The sequence below is a fragment of the Hyperolius riggenbachi genome, chromosome 4, assembly GCF_040937935.1.
Source record: "Hyperolius riggenbachi isolate aHypRig1 chromosome 4, aHypRig1.pri, whole genome shotgun sequence".
In the NCBI taxonomy this organism is placed as follows: domain Eukaryota; kingdom Metazoa; phylum Chordata; class Amphibia; order Anura; family Hyperoliidae; genus Hyperolius; species Hyperolius riggenbachi.
In genome coordinates, this window is record NC_090649.1 from 356701088 (window position 1) to 356722225 (window position 21138).

Below are 21138 nucleotides of genomic sequence, written 5' to 3' on the forward strand. Positions count from 1 at the left end.
TGTTGATTATCAAGGAGTTCACACCTTAAGACTAGACATTGTTGATTATTTGTTATGACCTTCTGCTTTCCTGACCTCTCTTCTGATCTCTGATTTGGTACTTCGCATATCTGATACATATCTGATACTCCGTTGCCAAACCTTGCTTGCCTTAGGTATCAGTCTCTTTCCTCTGTATCTGATCTGTCTGTCTGTTGCCGACCTGGCTTGTCCAACCTCGAGAACTATCTCCTCTGTTTAGAGATAGTTCACAGATCTGTCAGTGACACTCCACCATTGGTGTCACTCACTCTCTGGTCCTTCCCGCTCTCAGCCTGACTCCTCCCCTTGGGAAGCCTCAGGCCATTGGAAGGAGCCTGTTCTTTGGGCAGTATCTCTTACTGCCTTGCACCCTCTATACGGGGGCTCTCCTCAAAGTATTACTGTTGCACCAAACACTGATATTACTCAGGTGTCCAGAGGTTAGAGATATATCTGATTATCGGTGATACTGCAGATCATCAATAATCGGGTATATATCTGTATTCTCGGTGATACTGCAGATCACCGATAATCAGATCCTCTCTGTGTTACACCGATCGTTAAAGTACCCATTCTCATACACAAAAACCTAGAATTTGTTACCACTGATATTGAACAGGATCTAGAAGATAGATACCTGTTTGTTAAAGGTAACTGAGGGGGTCGTACATTTACACTAGCTAACGTATATACCCCAAATTCTAGTGTTGGGCGAACAGTGTTCGCCACTGTTCGGGTTCTGCAGAACATCACCCTGTTCGGGTGATGTTCGAGTTCGGCCGAACACCTGATGGTGTTCGGCCAAACCGTTCGGCCATATGGCCGAACTAAGAGCACATGGCCGAACGTTCCCCGAACGTTCGGCTAGCGCTGTGATTGGCCGAACGGGTCACGTGTAGTGTTGGGCGAACATCTAGATGTTCGGGTTCGGGCCGAACATGGTCGCGATGTTCGGGTGTTCAAGCCGAACTCCGAACATAATGGAAGTCAATGGGGACCCGAACTTTCGTGCTTTGTAAAGCCTCCTTACATGCTACATACCCCAAATTTACAGGGTATGTGCACCTTGGGAGTGGGTACAAGAGGGAAAACAAATTTAGCAAAAAGAGCTTATAGTTTTTGAGAAAATCGATTTTAAAGTTTCAAAGGGAAAACTGTCTTTTAACAAATCAGTTTTATTTTGTAAAAGTAAACAAGATATAGATACAGATACAGAAATGGCAGCACTGTTTCCCAGTATGAGAAAGTTAATGCATAACAAGACATCATGGCAACAGCATATAATCATATTATATGTACATAAAATGGTTTAGAAGATGAACAGCTGTACATAATAGTAAATATATGTGTAAATGGATACATCAAGATTGCATGTAGTTACGAATAATAATGTACATGTCAGTACCAACTAGTGCCGCTGGAAAAAAGACTAGAGAGGTGTAAGAGAGAAAGGAGAAGGTATAGGAAAGGGAAGAGAATGAAGAAGAGAAGAGGGGAAAGAGAATGGCTTTTGGACCCGCCTCCGGACCACCCCCAAAGATCAGTCACCAGCGTTAAGTATTTTAAATCGGTTAACAATCAGGGTTGGACCCAGCAGTTGTAATATTATTGTACCACGGTGCCCAGATTTTATCAAATCGCTGCGGACAATTACGATTTTTGTAAGTCATTCGATATAGCGGAAGGGCTGTGTTTATTGTACGTTTCCAGCAGTTTATTGATGGTAGGGTATCTCCTTTCCATACACGTAGTATTTCCTTTCGGCCATAATAGCATAATATACGTATCAAGTATTGGGTGTGCTTGCCGCAAGAGGGCTCATCAAATAGTCCTAACAGTGCTAGTTTGGGTGTACAGATGAATTGGGAGTCCAAAATGTCATTTATGATATTAAATATTTCGTTCCAAAATGGTTTTAGTTTATCACAGCTCCAGAACATATGAAAAAATGTTCCAGTCTCAGTAGAGCATCTATGGCATATTGCACTATGTGAGTCGCATATCTTATGCATTCTTTCAGGAGTGAGATAGGTTCTGTGCAAAAACTTGACCTGTACTAATCTGTCTCTAGCAGAAATAGGAATTTTGATATAGTCATCTAGAATGTCTTCCCAATCAGTATTGTCTAAGCCAGGTATGTCTTGGTTCCACTTTTCTTGACAACTGAGAAGTTTTTCATTATTTCTCTGTAGGAGAGCAGAATAAATTACTGATAAGGGTTTATCTAGGTTTTGTGTCATAAGAATTCGTTCCATGTGATTGGCCTCTAGGGTAGGGGCGCCATTGGGGAATTGTGCCGAGAAGGCATGTCGGAGTTGTAAGTATCGAAAGAACATTTTATTTGAGAGGGAGAATGCTTGCTTCAATTCATTGAAAGTTAATAATGACCCGTTCTTAATTATGTGTTGCAAGGATTTAATTCCCGCTCTAGCCCAAAGTATAGGATCAGGGATTTGTGTAAAGTGTTGTAGATTAGGGTTATCCCATAGGGGAGTATGTGGAGAGGTATATTCCTCTACATCCAGATATTTGATTGCTTCAGACCAGACTTTACAGACCGTGCCCACGGGAATGGTACATCGTTCATCATTTGCGGTTCCTCTAAATACCAAAAGTGTGAGTCTTTCGTAGGAACCTAGCTGCGCGGCTTCAGTAACCACTGCAGGGTTATATCTGTCTTGTGCGAACCACCATCTTGCTGTGACTAAAACTGCTGCATAATAGTATAATTGCATGTTCGGAAGGGCGAGTCCCCCTTGGTCTATGGGCAATTGTAATGTAGTGAGGCTAATTCTAGGAATCTGGCCAGTCCATATGAATGTTGAAACTAGGGAATGTAAGTTTTTGAAGAACTTTTTAGGGATGGTAGTTGGCGTGTGTCTTAGAACGTACAAAAGTTTTGGTAGGAAGACCATTTTAAAAATATTTATTTTCCCAATGAGGGAAAGTGGTAAATGTTTCCACGACTGGCACTTCTTTCGAAAGGCATCTACAACCGGTAAGATGTTAAGTCTAAAGTAATCCTGTACTTGATTGGTCACAGAGATACCAAGGTAACGGAATTCTGACACCCATTGCAAAGGACTGGAGTTAGTGATTGGTTGAATATTATCTAGAGGCATGACGACAGACTTAGTTTTGTTGATTCGGAGACCCGAGAATGATCCAAAAGTTGTGATAATGTCAAGTGTCGAAGTTAGCGAGGTTTCTGGGTCACCTAGGTATAGCAAAGTGTCGTCTGCATATAGCGACACACGTTCTTCAATACTGCCAATTGAGATCCCTTGCATCTGGTCAGAGTCGCGTAAAAGAATAGCCATGGGTTCAATTGCCAAAGCAAAAAGATAGGGAGATAGGGGGCAACCTTGGCGCGTGCCTCGATATAAAGAAAAGGGTTCAGAGATGGTGTTGCCAGTACGGATTCTGGCTTTAGGAGCTCTATATAAGGCTTTGACCCATTTAATAAAATTAGTACCGAATCCATATCGATCTAGTAGTTCCCACAAATAAGGCCATTCCATAGAATCGAATGCCTTCTCGGTGTCCAGCGAGGCAACCACCCTGCGGCCGGACATCGAGGAGGGTAGGGACAAATTAGTGAATGGACGACGTAAATTAATATCAGTGCCTTTATTAGGCATAAATCCTGATTGATCACTATGTATTATTGTGGTAATTATTGTTTTAACTCGATTAGCTATTATTTTTGCAAGGATTTTAGCGTCTGTGTTTAATAAAGAAATAGGTCTATATGACCCACATTGGGTTTGATCTTTACCAGGTTTGAGTATAAGTATTATTATTGCATCTGAAAATGTCTCTGGTAAAGATTGTCCCTCTATAACCCTATTAAACAGAGAGCATAGTTTAGAGGCCAGTATATCGGAATAACACTGATAAAACTCAGAGGGAAGACCATCTGGGCCAGGTGTTTTGTTAGGTTTAAGCTCAGCAATGGCCACTTGGACCTCTTCAACTGTAATTGATTTATCAAGGTTTGTTTTATTTTGTTCTGAAAGAAGCGGTAGTTCAATAGTATCTAGATAATTATCTAGATCTACAGAGGAGTAATGGACTCTAGAGGAATATAGAGCTTTATAGAAAGTGGCAAAGGTTTCATTTATATGTTCTGGGTCAACTAGAAGAGTGTCATTTCCACCTAAGATAGCAGGAATGGCTGTGGGGCCCCCGGTATCTCTTGATAGCCAAGCTAAAAGTTTACTGTTTTTATCTCCAAATTCAAAGATACATTGAGACTGGTGGAGTAAGGCGTTCTTGGTCAGGGACACTAGTGCAAGTCTCCATTGTCTTACCAGTTGCTGCCATGCCCTCCAGTTTTCAGGAGTATTAGATTGTATAAATAAATTTTCAGCATCTTTAGCTTTATTTTCAAGGTTTATTATATGTGTTCTGGAGTTGGTTTTATAATTTTTTAGTTCAGACATATAGTGCCCCCGAATAACAGCCTTTCCCGCATCCCAAATCACAACTTCGGAAGTGGAGTTAGCATTGGTTTCCCAGTAGTTAACTAAGGCATGCGAGATTTGGGGTTGAATAAGTGGTTCATTTATGTAAAAACGGGATATTCTCCAAAGTCTATCTTTAGGTTTAGTAGAAATTGTTAGAGTAAGTAATATAGGAGCATGGTCAGAGATACCTGATGGTAGAATATCTATAGCCTGTACTTGGGACAGTATAGGAGGGGTTGCAAAAGCCATATCTATACGGGACATAGATTTATGCGCAGAGGAGAAGCAAGTAAATGATTTTTTGGTGGGATATTTCCATCGCCAAAGATCATGCAATTGGTTGCCCTCTACCCACATTTTAAGGTCTTTCCCATCCCGGGTAGAGCTTCCAGTCCTGTCTATAGAAGATTCCATTGTCAAGTTAAAATCACCCATTATTATAAGTCTGTCGCCATGCCATCTAGAGGATTTAGAGGTAATGTCGTAAAGAATTTGCTTATCTACCGGAGGGGGAACATACACCCCTGCAAGTATATATTCCAATCCATACAGTTCAAAATTAAGCAGAACATATCGACCCATATTGTCACAAAGTGAGTCTAATATCTTCAAGGGGACAGATTTATGTACTAGTATTGAGACACCTCTAGAATAAGAGGAATAGGCTGAGTGATAATGATGTGACACCCAAGGGCGTTTAAGTGACAAAATTTTATTTCCCAATAAGTGCGTTTCGAGTAGAATACAAATATGTGGGGAGTATCGTTTAAGATAATTAAAAATTAGGGAACGTTTGATTTTGGATCCCATTCCTCTGACATTCCAAGAAACACATCTAAGAGTATCCATTTGACGTGATTAGCAATAGTATTGGCAACGATTTAATATGTGGTACAGGAGTGCAGTCAATTTTGCAGATACCACCCGAGTTGGGATGTGTCCAGGAGGCGAGTCCAGAGCCAAGAAGATAGAAAGGGAAAGAAGAAGAGGAAGGCCTCTTACACAACAAAGACATAGAAATAGTAGGAACATATAAAACCCAGTAACCCCCCCACCCTACATTTCCTCCCAGAACCATAGGAAGGAAAATGTCTGCACCCTAACTACCCTAAAACTGTTGCAGAGGCAATCTACACCTAAATTCTATCTATAACAACCACCAATCTGCAGTTGAGATTACCTCTGAGGGGAAACGGCCGAAGTGAGGAGGACCGCCGCCCAGCTACACTCAACTCTAACATGAGTTGAGGGCATATATATTGAACGTTGTCAAACATCAACCATGAATTCAGCTGATTAATAGAATATGAATACGAGCATGACTAGAAACACAAAGGTAAGAATATACCGGTATGTAACACGCAGAGTTATTGTAGGTACCTTAAAGGAGTGAATAAATGAGTGTCATTAATTATCACAGTATTGAAATGTAATATTGCCCAGGATGTTATTTAGAGTGACAAGCTGTAAGTCATTTTAGTAGGAGAAAAAGATGTCCAGTGACGGAGCCAAAGCGGATCCGGGGTATAGACATATAGAAAGGAGAAGAGAGTAGAAAGAAGAGGGAGAGGGGAAGGAGGTTAAAGGGCCCATAATTTATTAACAAAGGAAGTATTACTTTCTTTGCTGAGAGATATTGATGTTAATAGTCCAAGCTTAGAGTTAATCTGTATATTGGTTAACAATGGTTAATTTGCATATATTCAGCAGTGATGCATTGGGGTGGACATCTTGGCGCTCACTCCAACCTAAATTATTGCAAACTCTTTCTGTTTTAAGAAAGCAAACTTTTGTTAATCTGTATATTAATAGCAGGAAAGAAAAGATGTCCAGTGACGGGAAAACTGTCTTTTAAATGCGGGAAATGTCTGTTTTCTTTGCACAGGTAACATGCTTTTTGTCGGCATGCAGTCATAAATGTAATACAGATAAGAGGTTCCAGGAAAAGGGACCGGTAACGCTAACCCAGCAGCAGCACACGTGATGGAACAGGAGGAGGGCGGCGCAGGAGGAGAAGGCCACGCTTTGAGACACAACAACCCAGGCCTTGCATGAGGACAAGAAGCGTGCGGATAGCAATTTGCATTTTGTCGGCATGCAGTCATAAATGTAATACAGATGAGAGGTTCCAGGAAAAGGGACCGGTAACGCTAACCCAGCAGCAGCACACGTGATGGAACAGGAGGAGGGCGGCGCAGGAGGAGAAGGCCACGCTTTGAGACACAACAACCCAGGCCTTGCATGAGGACAAGAAGCGTGCGCATAGCAATTTGCATTTTGTCGGCATGCAGTCATAAATGTAATACAGATGAGAGGTTCCAGGAAAAGGGACCGGTAACGCTAACCCAGCAGCAGCACACGTGATGGAACAGGAGGAGGGCGGCGCAGGAGGAGAAGGCCACGCTTTGAGACACAACAACCCAGGCCTTGCATGAGGACAAGAAGCGTGCGGATAGCAATTTGCATTTTGTCGCCATGCAGTCATAAATGTAATACAGATGAGAGGTTCAATAAACAGGGACCGGAAACGCTAACCCATCACAGATGTTCATTGTTCATGTTACTTGGTTGGGGTCCGGGAGTGTTGCGTAGTCGTTTCCAATCCAGGATTGATTCATTTTAATTTGAGTCAGACGGTCTGCATTTTCTGTGGAGAGGCGGATACGCCGATCTGTGACGATGCCTCCGGCAGCACTGAAACACTGAAACAGCGTTCCGACATAACGCTGGCTGCCGGGCAAGCCAGCACCTCTATTGCGTACATTGCCAGTTCGTGCCAGGTGTCTAGCTTCGATACCCAATAGTTGAAGGGTGCAGATGGATTGTTCAACACAGCTATGCCATCTGACATGTAGTCCTTGACCATCTTCTCCAGACGATCGGTGTTGGAGGTGGATCTGCACGCTTGCTGTTCTGTGTGCTGCTGCATGAGTGTCAGAAAATTTTCCCACTCCAAGGACACTGCCGATACCATTCCCTTTTGGGCACTAGCTGCGGCTTGTGTTGTTTGCTGCCCTCCTGGTCGTCCTGGGTTTGCGGAAGTCCGTCTGTTGGCGTACAACTGGCTAGAGGAGGGGGAGGATGTCAATCTCCTCTCTAAAGTCTCCACAAGGGCCTGCTGGTATTCTTCCATTTTGACCTGTCTTCTTCTTTCTTCAAGCAGTTTTGGAACATTGTGTTTGTACCGTGGATTCAGAAGGGTATAAACCCAGTAATTGGTGTTGTCCAGAATGCGCACAATGCGTGGGTCGCGTTCAATGCAGTCCTAGGCCGAAGAGGTCATAGCCTAGGGTCACAAAAACCTGTTTATTTGGGCTATTTCAATGGTAGTGATGCTGACGTACATAAATCTCAGCCATGGCCGTTAGTAACGTCTGAATTGCAGGTAGAAGACATATTGTTAGACTTGGATTCCAAAGATGGGGTCCCTACATCTCTGCAAACCAGAGTTACAGGGGTCCAAAATTGGTAAAATCCCCCATAGGCTTTCATTGCCTCCCTATTTCACTTTCCAAAATCTCACATCTTTTCAAAGGGCAATTGCTCAGCAGTGGCAAATTTTCTAGCATTGTAGGGACCCTTAGGGGGAACATGACTGGTGAGTTTCGGGCCCCTAGGCCAAAGAGGTCATAGCCTAGGGTCACAAAAACCTGTTTATTTGGGCAATTTCAATGGTAGTGATGCTGACGTACATAAATCTCAGCCATGGCCGTTAGCAACGTCTGAATTTCACGAAATGTCTCATGCAGGTAGAAGACATATTGTTAGACTTGGATTCCAAAGATGGGGTCCCTACATCTCTGCAAACCAGAGTTACAGGGGTGCAAAATTGGTAAAATCCCCCATAGGCTTTCATTGCCTCCCTATTTCACTTTCCAAAATCTCACATCTTTTCAAAGTGCAATAGCTCAGCAGTACCAAATTTTCTAGCATTGTAGGGACTCTTAGGGGGATCATGACTGGTGAGTTTTGCCACTGCTGAGCCATTGCCCTTTGAAATGGTGTGAGATTTTGGAACGGTAAATAGTAGGCCCAATGAAAGCCTATGGGGGATTTTACCAATTTTGGAGCCCTGTAACTCTGGTTTGCAGATATGTAGAGATCCCATCTTTGGAATCCAAGTCTAACATAATGTCTTCTACCTGCATGAGACATTTCGTGAGATTCAGACATTGCTAACGGCCATTGCTGCGATTTATGTACGTCAGACTCGCCACCATTGAAATTGGCCAAATAAACAGGTTTTTGTGACCCTAGGCTATGACCTCTTCGGCCTAGGGGCCCAAAACTCACCAGTCATGTTCCCCCTAAGGGTCCCTACAATGCTAGAAAATATGCCACTGCTGAGCAATTGCCCTTTGAAAAGATGTGAGATTTTGGAAAGTGAAATAGGGAGGCAATGAAAGCCTATGGGGGATTTTTCCAATTGTGGACCCCTGTAACTCTGGTTTCCAGAGATGTAGGGACCCCATCTTTGGAATCCAAGTCTAACAATATGTCTTCTACCTGCATGAGACATTTCGTGAAATTCAGCTGTTGCTAACGGCCATGGCTGAGATTTATGTACGTCAGCATCACTACCATTGAAATAGCCCAAATAAACAGGTTTTTGTGACCCTAGGCTATGACCTCTTCGGCCTAGGGGTCCGAAACTCACCAGTTATAATCCCCCTAACAGTTCCTACAATGCTAGAAAATTTGCCACTGCTGAGCAATTGCCCTTTGAAAAGATGTGAGATTTTGGAACTGTAAATAGGAGGCCCAATGAAAGCCTATGGGGGATTTTACCAAATTTGGAGCCCTGTAACTCTGGTTTGCAGAGATGTAGGGAACCCATCTTTGGAGCCCAAGTCTAACAGTATGTCTTCTACCTGCATGAGACATTTCGTGAGATTCAGACGTTGCTAACGGACATTGCTGCGATTTATGTACGTCAGACTCGCCACCATTGAAATTGCCCAAATAAACAGTTTTTTGTGACCCTAGGCTATGACCTCTTCGGCCTAGGACTGCATTGAACGCGACCCACGCATTGTGCGCATTCTGGACAACACCAATTACTGGGTTTATACCCTTCTGGATCCACGGTACAAACACAATGTTCCAAAACTGCTTGAAGAAAGAGTCAGACAGGTCAAAATGGAAGAATACCAGCAGGCCCTTGTGGAGACTTTAGAGAGGAGATTGACATCCTCCCCCTCCTCTAGCCAGTTGTACGCCGACAGACTGACTTCCGCAAACCCAGGACGACCAGGAGGGCAGCAAACAACACAAGCCGCAGCTAGTGCCCAAAAGGGAATGGTATCGGCAGTGTCCTTGGAGTGGGAAAATTTTCTGACACCCATGCAGCAGCACACAGAACAGCAAGCGTGCAGATCCACCTCCAACACCGATCGCCTGGAGAAGATGGTCAAGGACTACATGTCAGATGGCATAGCTGTGTTGAACAATCCATCTGCACCCTTTAACTATTGGGTATCGAAGCTAGACACCTGGCACGATCTGGCAATGTACGCAATAGAGGTGCTGGCTTGCCCGGCAGCCAGCGTTATGTCGGAACGCTGTTTCAGTGCTGCCGGAGGCATCGTCACAGATTGGCGTATCCGCCTCTCCACAGAAAATGCAGACCGTCTGACTCAAATTAAAATGAATCAATCCTGGATTGGAAACGACTACGCAACACTCCCGGGACCCCAACCAAGTAACATGAACAATGAACATCTGTGATGGGTTAGCGTTTCCGGTCCCTGTTTATTGAACCTCTCATCTGTATTACATTTATGACTGCATGGCGACAAAATGCAAATTGCTATCCGCACGCTTCTTGTCCTCATGCAAGGCCTGGGTTGTTGTGTCTCAAAGCGTGGCCTTCTCCTCCTGCACCACCCTCCTCCTGTTCCATCACGTGTGCTGCTGCTGGGTTAGCGTTACCGGTCCCTTTTCCTGGAACCTCTTATCTGTATTACATTTATGACTGCATGCCGACAAAAAGCATGTTACCTGTGCAAAGAAAACAGACATTTCCCGCATTTAAAAGACAGTTTTCCCTTTGAAACTTTAAAATCGATTTTCTCAAAAACTATAAGCTCTTTTTGCTAAATTTGTTTTTCCTCTTGTACCCACTCCCAAGGTGCACATACCCTGTAAATTTGGGGTATGTAGCGTGTAAGGAGGCTTTACAAAGCACGAAAGTTCGGGTCCCCATTGACTTCCATTATGTTCGGAGTTCGGCTCGAACACCCGAACATCGCGGCCATGTTTGGCCTGTTCGGCCCGAACATCTAGATGTTCGCCCAACACTACCAAATTCTAAACAACCCTCCTTTATAGCCTCAGTGTTAACTAAATTAGGCGACTTTCAATCAGGTATAGTAATTCTGGGTGGAGACCTAAACCTACCTTTAAACCACTGGCAGACACATCAAATGGAACTTCCTCACTGCCCTATAGAGCCCTTAAATTTGTGAAGCAGCGCTTAGATAGCCTGTCACTGCTCGATTCTTGGAGAACTCTGCATTCAACCACCAGAGACTACTCTTTTTTTTTCTGCAGTCCACAACAAATACACTCACATTGACTATTTCTTTATCCAACAAAGGGACTTGCCTCTAATTCGTTCAGCAGATATAGGGGTTCAGACTCTATCAGACCATGCTCCTATACCTATTGTCTTGCAGTTCCCCGAGAGAATCCAAAAGACGTGATGTTGGAGTCTGAACCCATATTTACCTGGTGATAAAAGACACCAAGAGAAACTAAGACAAAGAATTGACTCGTATTTCACTATAAACAAACCCCCTGTCACCTGGGAAGCTCACAAGCCAGTAATGAGGGGTTACCTGATTGGTCTGGGGGCTAAGATAAAAAAGAAACATCAAGGAAACATTGACTGCCTGATATCTAAAATACGAGCATTGGAATCTGCACACAAACAATCCTTAGCTGCGCAAACCCTGCATGATCTAATAAATGCTAGTTCTAAATGTGGTAAATATCTGGCGAGAGTTTTACACAAACAGGCACTAACATGTAGCATTAAATCTATCACTTCATCCAATCAGACCAGTCGCTTCTCTTCTGAAGACATAGCAGAGGAATTCAGGTTGTACTATGCATCCCTGTACAATTTCAATCATGCTGCAAGCTCAAACAATTCTCTTCCGTCCAGGAAAAACCTGTTGGAAGACTTTGTAACGAACTATGGCCTCCAAAAATTTTCGGAGGAAGAGGCGGCTGATCTGAATGCCCTTATCACGGTCTTGGAATTCCTGGCAGCACTTAAAGGCATGAAACCGGGGAAAGCCCCGGGGCCCGATGGATTCATTACCCAGTATTATAAGATGTTCAAAGATTTATTAGCCGACCCCTTTGTAGGTGCGTTCAACCCCCTCTCTCCCGGGCTCTGCCCCTCCAAACAGTTCCTGGAGGCGCATATTGCAGTAATCCCAAAAGAGGGTAAAGATCCAAATCTATGTGCCAGCTATAGGCCTATATCTTTGCTCAATATAGATGCTGAAATTATAGCTAACAGGCTCGCGCCTTTTATTTCAGATATTGTGGCACCTGACCAATCGGGATTCGTGCCCGGGAGAGAGGGACAAGAGAACACTGTGAAGGCAGTAGGCATCATTTCTTACATGCAAAAACACTCGATGCCGGGAATAATGCTTTCCACTGACGCAGAAAAAACTTTTGATCACATCTCCTGGGACTATATGTTTATGGTTCTTTGAGGCCTGGGGATCCCCCCAAAATTACTAGCATGGATCCAAATTCTATATAATAACCCCTCAGCCAAAGTTAAAGTGAATGGTCTTTTGTCCCATTCCTTAGACATTTCAAACGGTATGAGGTGTCCCCTCTCCCCCCTGCTTTTCATTCTTACACTGGAGCCCTTTCTCAATTTGATTAGGGCTGACGCCTCTATTAAAGGAATTTTAATTGTCAATAAGGAATTCCAAGTCTCTGCTTTCGCAGATGATTTACTATTCGTCCTTGGGTCCCCAACTGTAACTCTTCCCAACTTACTAGATACGTTTAAGGAGTTTGGCAGACTTTCTAATTTTAAAATTAATTTTTCCAAATCAGAAGCTCTCAATGTCACCCTAACTTCTTCTGAAGTTAAATTCACATCATTTGAGGCCCACACTATCCACTTCTACAATCCCCTCCCAGCCATTGTTGCTGTCTTATACCGCCCTCCGGGCTCCACACCACAATTTCTCGACAACCTTGCCTCCTGGCTCCCACACATCCTCTCCTCTGACCTCCCCACCATCATCCTCGGGGATTTCAATATTTCCATCGATGAACTCTGCAACTCTGTCGCGACCCGGCTACTCACCATAGCCAACTCACTTGGCCTAGTACAACACACCAACACCCCCACTCACACTGCAGGTCACACTCTCGACCTTATATTCACTAAATCCACCACCATTGCAGACCTTGACATCGCACCATTTCCACCCTCAGACCATCACCTTCTCACCTTCAACCTTCTCACGGAAGGCACCTCCAACCTACCCGCCCACCCACCTGGTCAATGGCAGCGTGACCTACGCAAGCTCAACTCTAGCGTCTTTGCTGACCCCCTCCATGCCCTCTCCTCCACTCTCCCCACCTTAACCTGTCCTAATCTTGCTGCAGCTCAGTATCGCCAAACTCTCTCATCAGCCCTAAAGAAAGCTGCTCCACCAATATTTAGCCGCAACCGCCCCCCTAACCCCCAGCCCTGGAGCACTACCCATACTCGCAACCTCCAGAGGGAAACGCGTACCACTGAACGGAGATGGAGGAAAACTCGACTTAAACAGGATTTCCTACAGTACAAGACTAACCTGCTGCAGTTCCACACTGCCCTTGCTGATGCGAAGCAGGAATACTTTACCAAGCTCATCAGAGCACAATCTTCCAATCCCCGGCGTCTTTTTGCCACTTTCAGCTCCCTGCTTAAACCCACCCCCCACCCTTTGTTTCCTCCCTCTCTGCCACAGATTTAGCCACCCACTTCACCAACAAAATAGTCTACATCTGTCAGGAAATATCCAATCTTCAATCTTCACCTCCCTCCCCCTCCCAACCAACTCCTCCTCCACCCTGTCCTCCCTTCACCTCCTTCACTCCTACTACCACTAAGGAAGTCAACCACCTACTGCAAACTTTCCATACCACTACCTCCCCCCTTGACCCCATCCCTTCTGATTTACTTCAGCCTCACTTAACGGATTTGACCCCAGTCCTCACTACCCTGTTTAACATCTCCCTATCCACAGGCACTTTCCTCTCATAATTCAAGCAGGCCACAGTATTGCCCCTGCTCAAGAAACCCTCCCTCGACCCCTCGCTACCCTCCAACTACCGCTCTATCTCCCTCCTCCCCTTTGCCTCAAAACTCCTTGAGCGTCTGGTTCACAAACGCCTGACCCAGTACCTCAATGCCAAGTCACTGCTAGACCCACTGCAATCTGGATTTCGGCCTGCCCACTCAACTGAAACAGCTCTCACCAAAGTGGTCAATGACCTTGCCTTAGCTAAAGCTGAAGGTAAATGCTCCATTCTCCTCCTCCTTGACCTTTCAGCAGCTTTTGACACAGTAGATCGTCCCCTACTCCTCCAGTCCATGGGCATTCACGATCTCACCCTGACCTGGCTTTCATCCTACCTCTCCAACCGCTCCTTCACAACCTCCTTCAATGAGTCCTTGTCCACCCCAAACCACCTCTCGTTGGGAGTCCCCCAAGGCTCGGTCCTTGGCCCCCTACTGTTCTCCCTATACACATCCTCCATTGGCAAGGTTATCTCCTCCATGGGTTTTAACTATCATCTGTATGCAGATGACACCCAAATCTACCTCCACACCCCTGACATCTCGACCACTACCATGGACAAGGTCTACTCCTGCTTATCAGCCATCTCTCCTGGATGTCCACTAGGTTTCTGAAACTAAATCTAGGCAAAACAGAATTTATGATCTAGCGCACCCCGGCCATCCCTGAACCTCCCAGATGTGCATGTCACTGTTAACCACACTACCATTCGCCCTACCTCTCAAGCACGATGTCTGGGTGTCACCCTGGACTCCGAACTCTCCTTCACTCCCCACATCCAAAACCTCACAAAGTCCTGCAACTTCCACCTTCGTAACAACTGTAAGATTCGCCCTTTCCTGACCTCTGCCATCACCAAACTCCTCATCCATGCCCTCATAATTTCCCGCCTCGACTACTGTAATGCCCTTCTGTCTGCTCTCCCTATGACCCGAATATCCCCACTGCAGTTAATCATGAATGCGGCAGCCAGAATTATCCACTCCTCCCATTGCTCCACCAGGGCAGCTCCCCTCTGTGAATCCCTCCACTGGCTTCCTATCCAGTCCAGAACCAGATTCAAGATATTGTGTCTGACCTACAAATCTGTCCACAAAACCTGTCTAACCTACATTTCTGATATTACTCAGAGGTACACACCTAGCCGCTCACTCCGTTCCTCCAATGAACTTCGCCTGACCGCCCCCCGCATCACACAGTCCCATGCACGCCTCCAGGACTTCTCAAGAGCTGCTCCAACACTTTGGAACTCTCTACCTCCACACATTAGGGCAGCCCCCTCCTTCAACATCTTCAAGAAGGCCCTCAAAACTCACCTTTTCACTCTGGCCTACCATCCCTCACAATTGCTCTAAACCCACAACGGAACTCTGGTCCCTACCTTTCATGTCTCTACCTCTCCTTCTAGATTGTAAGCCTTTGGGCAGGGTCCTCCTCCTTTTGTGTCCTACCTGATCATGCACCCCCATTACTGTGAACCCATGCTATGCACTTGAGGTAACCTAACTTGCCTAATCTCCATGCTCCATCCAGTGACCGACTAAGCATTACCTTATGCTCATACTGTGCTGTGTGATCTGGGTTTCTTGTATTCCTGTATTGTCATATTGCTGTATGTCACCCCTAAATATTGTCTGTAACCTAAATTAATGTTCAGCGCTGCGTAATATGTTGGCGCTTTATAAATACAATAAATAAATAAGTCTAAAATGTACTGCGCTTGTTGCTTTCCCAAGATCTAGATTTCCATAAGCTACTTAGTAAAACATTGGTCACTCAAGACCTTAAAGAGGAACTCCAGTGAAAATAATGTAATAAAAAAAAGTGATTCATTTTTACAATAATTATGTATAAATGATTTATTCAGTGTTTGCCCATTGTAAAATCTTTTAAATCCCTGATTTACATTTTGAAATTTATTGCATGGTGACATTTTACTGTTGGCAAGTGACGTAGCTGCTGCATGTTTTTCGGCAGTTGGAAACAGCTGTAAACAGCTATTTCCCATAATGCAGCAAGGTTCACAGACAGGAAACAGCCAAGAGTATGTACTTTTCTTGTGGGAGGGGTTTCATCACAATATCAGCCATTCAGCACCCCCGATGGTCTGTTTGTGAAAAGGAATAGATTTCTCATGTAAAAGGGGGTATCAGCTACTGATTGGGATAAAGTTCAATTCTTGGTCGGAGTTTCTCTTTAAGTTTTGTGCACCGAGTTATTGCTGTTGCTTAGCAAGGATCAGGACTTGATCTCTTGTGTAACAGCATATACCAGATGCTGTACAGATGTGACCTCCACGCATCTGTCACTATGCAGGCAGGGTGAAGAGACAGTGAGTGGCGCACAACAGAGCAGAATCAGAGCAATACATTTAGGCAGCCAGAGAGTCCCCCTCCCACACACATAGTTTAGGTAGCCAGAGTGACACCCCCCCCCTCCACCACCACTACCACTGTACGTAGCCATAGAGTACCCCCCAGTTTAGGCAGCTGTTATGGGTAGCCTTGAGAGCGTCCCCCCTTATAGATAACTAATGAGGTCTCCCAAGTATAGGCAAGCAGAGAAGTGCCCCCATTGTAGGTAGCAACAGAGTGCCCTCCCCCCCATTATAGGTATCTAGTGAGGCCCCCTTCACCAAGTGCAGATAGCCAGAGAGTGGTCCACCCCCTCCTTAAGTATGGGTAGCCAGAGAATGTGCACCTCTATCCTTATAGTTAATCAATGAGGTCCCCCCAAGTATAGGCAAGCAGGGAGTGCCTCCCATTATAGGTAACCACAGAGTGCTCCCCCCTTGTTTAACAAGTGCTGACATAGGGGGAGGGGGAGAGACCCTCTCCTCATCTGACTTGGTTTGCTCTTTTTTTTTTCCTGTCCTTTATTTGTATTAATTCTTTTACTTGGCTGTTATAAGTTGCATTGAGTAAATATGGCTGAAAAAAAATATTATTTGGTACGCCTTCATTTCAGACTGTATTTCTTCCTCCTCAAAAGTACATGCAGCATGTTAGAATCATTTCAGCTGTATTTTTGTGTACAAGAATTCCTGAGATATGATTTTAAAAGCAATGTTTTGTAAATGTGTCCAATCTATGTGTAAAATGTAGTCATGATAATAATTTTTATTTTTTTTCCTTCTTTACATAGATGGCACCAGTGAACCAAGCTAAAGAAGAAGCTCAGAACTGAGAAAATTTAAAGGACTTAAAATGTCTAACTACTGCTTTCTGCACTTGCAGTTGGCTTACTCTCCAAAGGCACAGTTTACACATGCAGTGGTGCCGTGCAGTAAACAATACTTGGCATCTATGCTCTCTGCAGCATGGTGGTGTTTTCACAATCCCTATAAGTGAATGGTGCCCATCCTTCATGTACATTAAAATGCTGCTGGAATTATTTGAAAAGCATTGGGTGCCACATAGGTAAACAGTATCCTCTGGCAGTATCAGTGAGGAAGCAATGCAGAGCAGTGTTAATAGGTATTCTAAAGTGTTCTTTATAAAATGTAAAAAATGTTGCATTGTGATGTGTTTGGTAGTGTTTCCTTTAAAAACATACCCATTTCACCAATACTAATGGATGTTAATATGATTAGCTGCTATAATGTCAATATCAACGTATTCATAAATATAAGCAATTTTGCTGTGGTAGGATAGTTACCAAATTCCCTTTTAAAGTGAGTCTGAAGCTAACCTAAAAAAAAAAAACCCCAAAACAGATACTCCCCTAAGGAACGGAAAGGCTCTGGGTCCTGTAGAGCCTTACTGTTCCTCTCCTGGTCCCCTCATTCCACCGCAGGCTCCTCTGTTCAAATCTCCAGCCGCAGGAGGCTTAGTAAGTCTCTGGGAGCCTGAGTGCTCCCAAAAACTGGTCGCTATGTACTGCACATGCATTAGTGTGCGAGATGGCGTGCTCACACATGTGCAGTACGAGCAGCCCTTGTCGGGAGCACTCAGGCTCCCAAAGACTTCCGGAGCCTCCCGCAGCGAAAGAGAGTAGTTTCCGCCCCATTGGTCGGAGACTGCAATCGGGGGAGCCAATGGTGGATCGCAGGCACCAGTAGAGGAACGGGAAGGCCTCTATAGGACCCAGAGCCTTCCCTGTCCTTATGTAAATATCTGTTTTTTGGGGTTTTTTAGATTCGCTTCAGACTTCCTTAAAGTTTGTGTTTATACTCTATCTTTTAAGGTATAACTGAATGTTTCTCTATTAAAGCCTATTTCCAACCAAAAAGTTTAATTTTCAATTTGTTCGTGTGGAAGAGGAATACAAACTCTTTAAAGTTTTTATTGCAATCAGCATCCCCATGGGAGAGTATTTTCTTAATTTCTTCATCATACAGTATGTGACAATATCTATACAAACAAAAGTGATGGATACAGCAATGAAACCTAGTTTGTCTAGTTTAGCTTTTTTACTGTCAGTGTTCCCACTTATTGTGAGCATGTTTTACGTACAGAGGGTTAATGATTGTCTGCATGTAAACTGACCACATGCCCCAGCACCTGATTTTCCTTTGAAGGATGCCTTAGTCCTTATTAAAATCTAAAAATGATGCCCTGTGTGTGTGGGGGGAGTTGCGCATAGGCTTACCGCACCCTTCCATGGCCCAGCGTCTTCCTCCATTTGCCCGCATTGCCTCCCGTTGTCCTCTTTCTGCTCGGAGTGGTTAGCGACCTTTGCCCCGGAAATCCTGTGCTGTGCATGGTGTCCCTTGGGGCGGTTTGTGCGTACCAGATAAGTCATTGTGCAGGTGTGCGCAGTCACAAGCTGCCCCAAGAAGACACCATGCTCATGTGCAGCACAGTAATTCCGATGGCAAAGGTCGCCGACCACTCTATCCAGGAAGGGGATAACGGGAGGCAATGCGGGTGAACGGAGGCAGACGCCGGGCCATGGGAGGTGCAGTAAGACTATGCGCACCTTGCCAAAAAAAACACACAGAGGGCATAATTTTTTAGAATTGAATAAGGCCTAAGGTATCCTTTAAGTCTCAGCAGGATGACCATGAGTATTCCTCTCTTCTTGTTTGTTTGATTTTTTTTTTTTTAATATAAACAAGTGTAGTAATTTTATCCAAATGGAAGAAAAATAATGTATAGTTGGGTTACCAATTGTCAACCACTTTTTAGGCATTAGGGGAACTTAAACCCGTCCCATCAGGGATGTTAAGATGTTGCTCTCTTTAGATAGAAGATGAAACCGAGGCCCCAATCAGGATAAAACAATGTTAAAATGAATAAAAATAGGGGAAATTGTACTTACCTCCCCACAGAAGAGTCAACATGAGATTAGCATCAAAAATTATTTAATAGCATACTCCAAAATATGCAATGTGTTTTGTGGGGCACAGCCCACTTCCTCAGGCAGTAAAACAGGAGCAGCTGTTTTGGTAGCAAAGCGATCATGGTGTATATGTCTCAGCAGACACTGGGGTCTTGTAGGCTTTAGCTTTCTTGCCCCTATGCCAGAATAGCCCATTTACTTTCTTTTCCTTTTCGTTTTGGTACAATTTGTCACTTCCTACAGAAAGAGACTTAATTCAGGTGCATGCATGTGTTCCTTTGTTTAAAAGGTGAAAATGAGAATTACCTTACTTTGAAACCCAGGTTTTTAAACATGCTGATAGGCTTAGAGTAGGGAATACAGTGAGCTAGTGGAAACACCATAATCACCACCCATAACTTAATCCCCAAATACAATAAAGAGGTAAGCCTACAGCAACCTTTTTTTTTTTTTCCCGCAATCAGTACTTTTATTGATCTGTAATGCCATATCTAATAAACCATGCCATGATCCTCAAAGGATCTGATCAATCTTAAAGAGAACCTGTACTGAGTAAAATTATTTAAAATAAACACGAGGTAACTTCAAATGAACATTAAATAGTTACCTCGCCATCAGTCCATCTCAGAAGCTCACCATTTTCTTCTGACAATGATCCCTTCCAGTTCTGACAACATTTTGTCAGAACTGAAATATATCAGTTGCTGTCAGTTATATATCAGTTGCTGTCAGTTATAGCTGAGTGGACAACTGATATGCCCGGTAAAGTCCATGTTTTGATATGGCTCAAGTGGACGATGTTACAGTTTAACAGTGTGCTGACCAGAAAGCTGTTATGGGGTAATGGCCATTTTCAAATGGAGGATGGAGAATTCCCTTGATCACAGTGGACATACAGGACGCGGGAGAGAAGAAAGAGATTGAGGAGTAGACTACACGGGAGGTAAGTATGACTTGTGTATGCTTATTTTGACTTTTAATTTTCAGTTCAGGTTTTCTTTAAGACAGAAATATAGCTGGGACAGAAAACATTTGTTTCAGATTGTATGTTAACCCCTTTTCAAGAAAATTCTGTATACAGAAAATCATGTAGGGATCAGTGTTAATGAGGGAACCTCATTGTTGTGAAATGGCCAAGAACAAATTATACTGCATTCCATTTTGGAACCAAAGATCCTCCATTTTCACAACCTATTTGCTTTTATTATTTCAAGTGTTCCAGCTTGTTGTGAGCATGTGTTTTGAGTGTGGAGGACAGTAATAATAATAATTCCAGTACTTGTATAACGCTTTTCTCCTGTCTGACCCAAAGCGCTTGCGAGGCAGCCACTAGATCGCACTCAGTGGGCAGTAGCAGTGTTGAGTCTCACCCAAGAACTCCTTACTGAGGAGGAGCCGAGTTCGAACCCAGGTCTTCTATGTCAGAGGCAAAGCCCTTAACCATTACACTACCCACCCACAATGTCTGCATTTACCTAGACTGACCATATCCCTCATTTAAGTCCCAACAGGATGAGCATAACTACCCTTATCTGTGTAAGTATTTTTCTCTTATTCATTCATTCTCTTCCTTGTGACACTATGGGTTGAAATTCAAGAATTGTTACCAGCAGGAACACAGACAAATGTAACAATCTGCCAGATGTTATATTCCGTCTGCACTTGATCCAGGATGGAATAAAATATTTTGGGTAGATATGGGTTTTCATGTTTGGCGCCATTTTCTTTGCATTGTGTATGTCCACTGCATATATATATATGTTCATATTTTGGGGCTTAGATTTAGTTACATAATTGCATATGCTGTATGTACCCACTGAGCTTAAAGGGAAACCATGACCAAGGATTGAACGTCATACCAATCAGTAGCTGATACTCCCTTTCCCATGAAAAATCTTTTCCTTTTCTCAAATTGATCATCAGGGGCTCTGTATGGCTGATATTGTGTTGAAACCCCTCCAACAGTGTCATGTCAGGACTATGGTCCTGACATCACACTGTGGGAGCCTTGTTGCATTGTGGGAATAACAGCTGTT

General features: G+C 44.0%; 1 protein-coding gene across 8 annotated transcripts in view; it reads left to right on the forward strand.

Moving 5' to 3' along the window:
* Positions 1-18049, forward strand: part of FAM120B (family with sequence similarity 120 member B) — a 748069-nt gene extending 730020 nt beyond the window's left edge. For all 8 annotated transcript variants that reach the window (XM_068231923.1, XM_068231924.1, XM_068231925.1 and 5 more), the window contains one exon: positions 16964-18049. In XM_068231923.1, coding sequence (XP_068088024.1) covers positions 16964-16976 — 13 coding nt within the window. In that variant the 3' untranslated portion in view covers positions 16977-18049. The remainder of the gene's footprint in view (positions 1-16963) is intronic.
* Positions 18050-21138: the final 3089 nt, after the last annotated feature.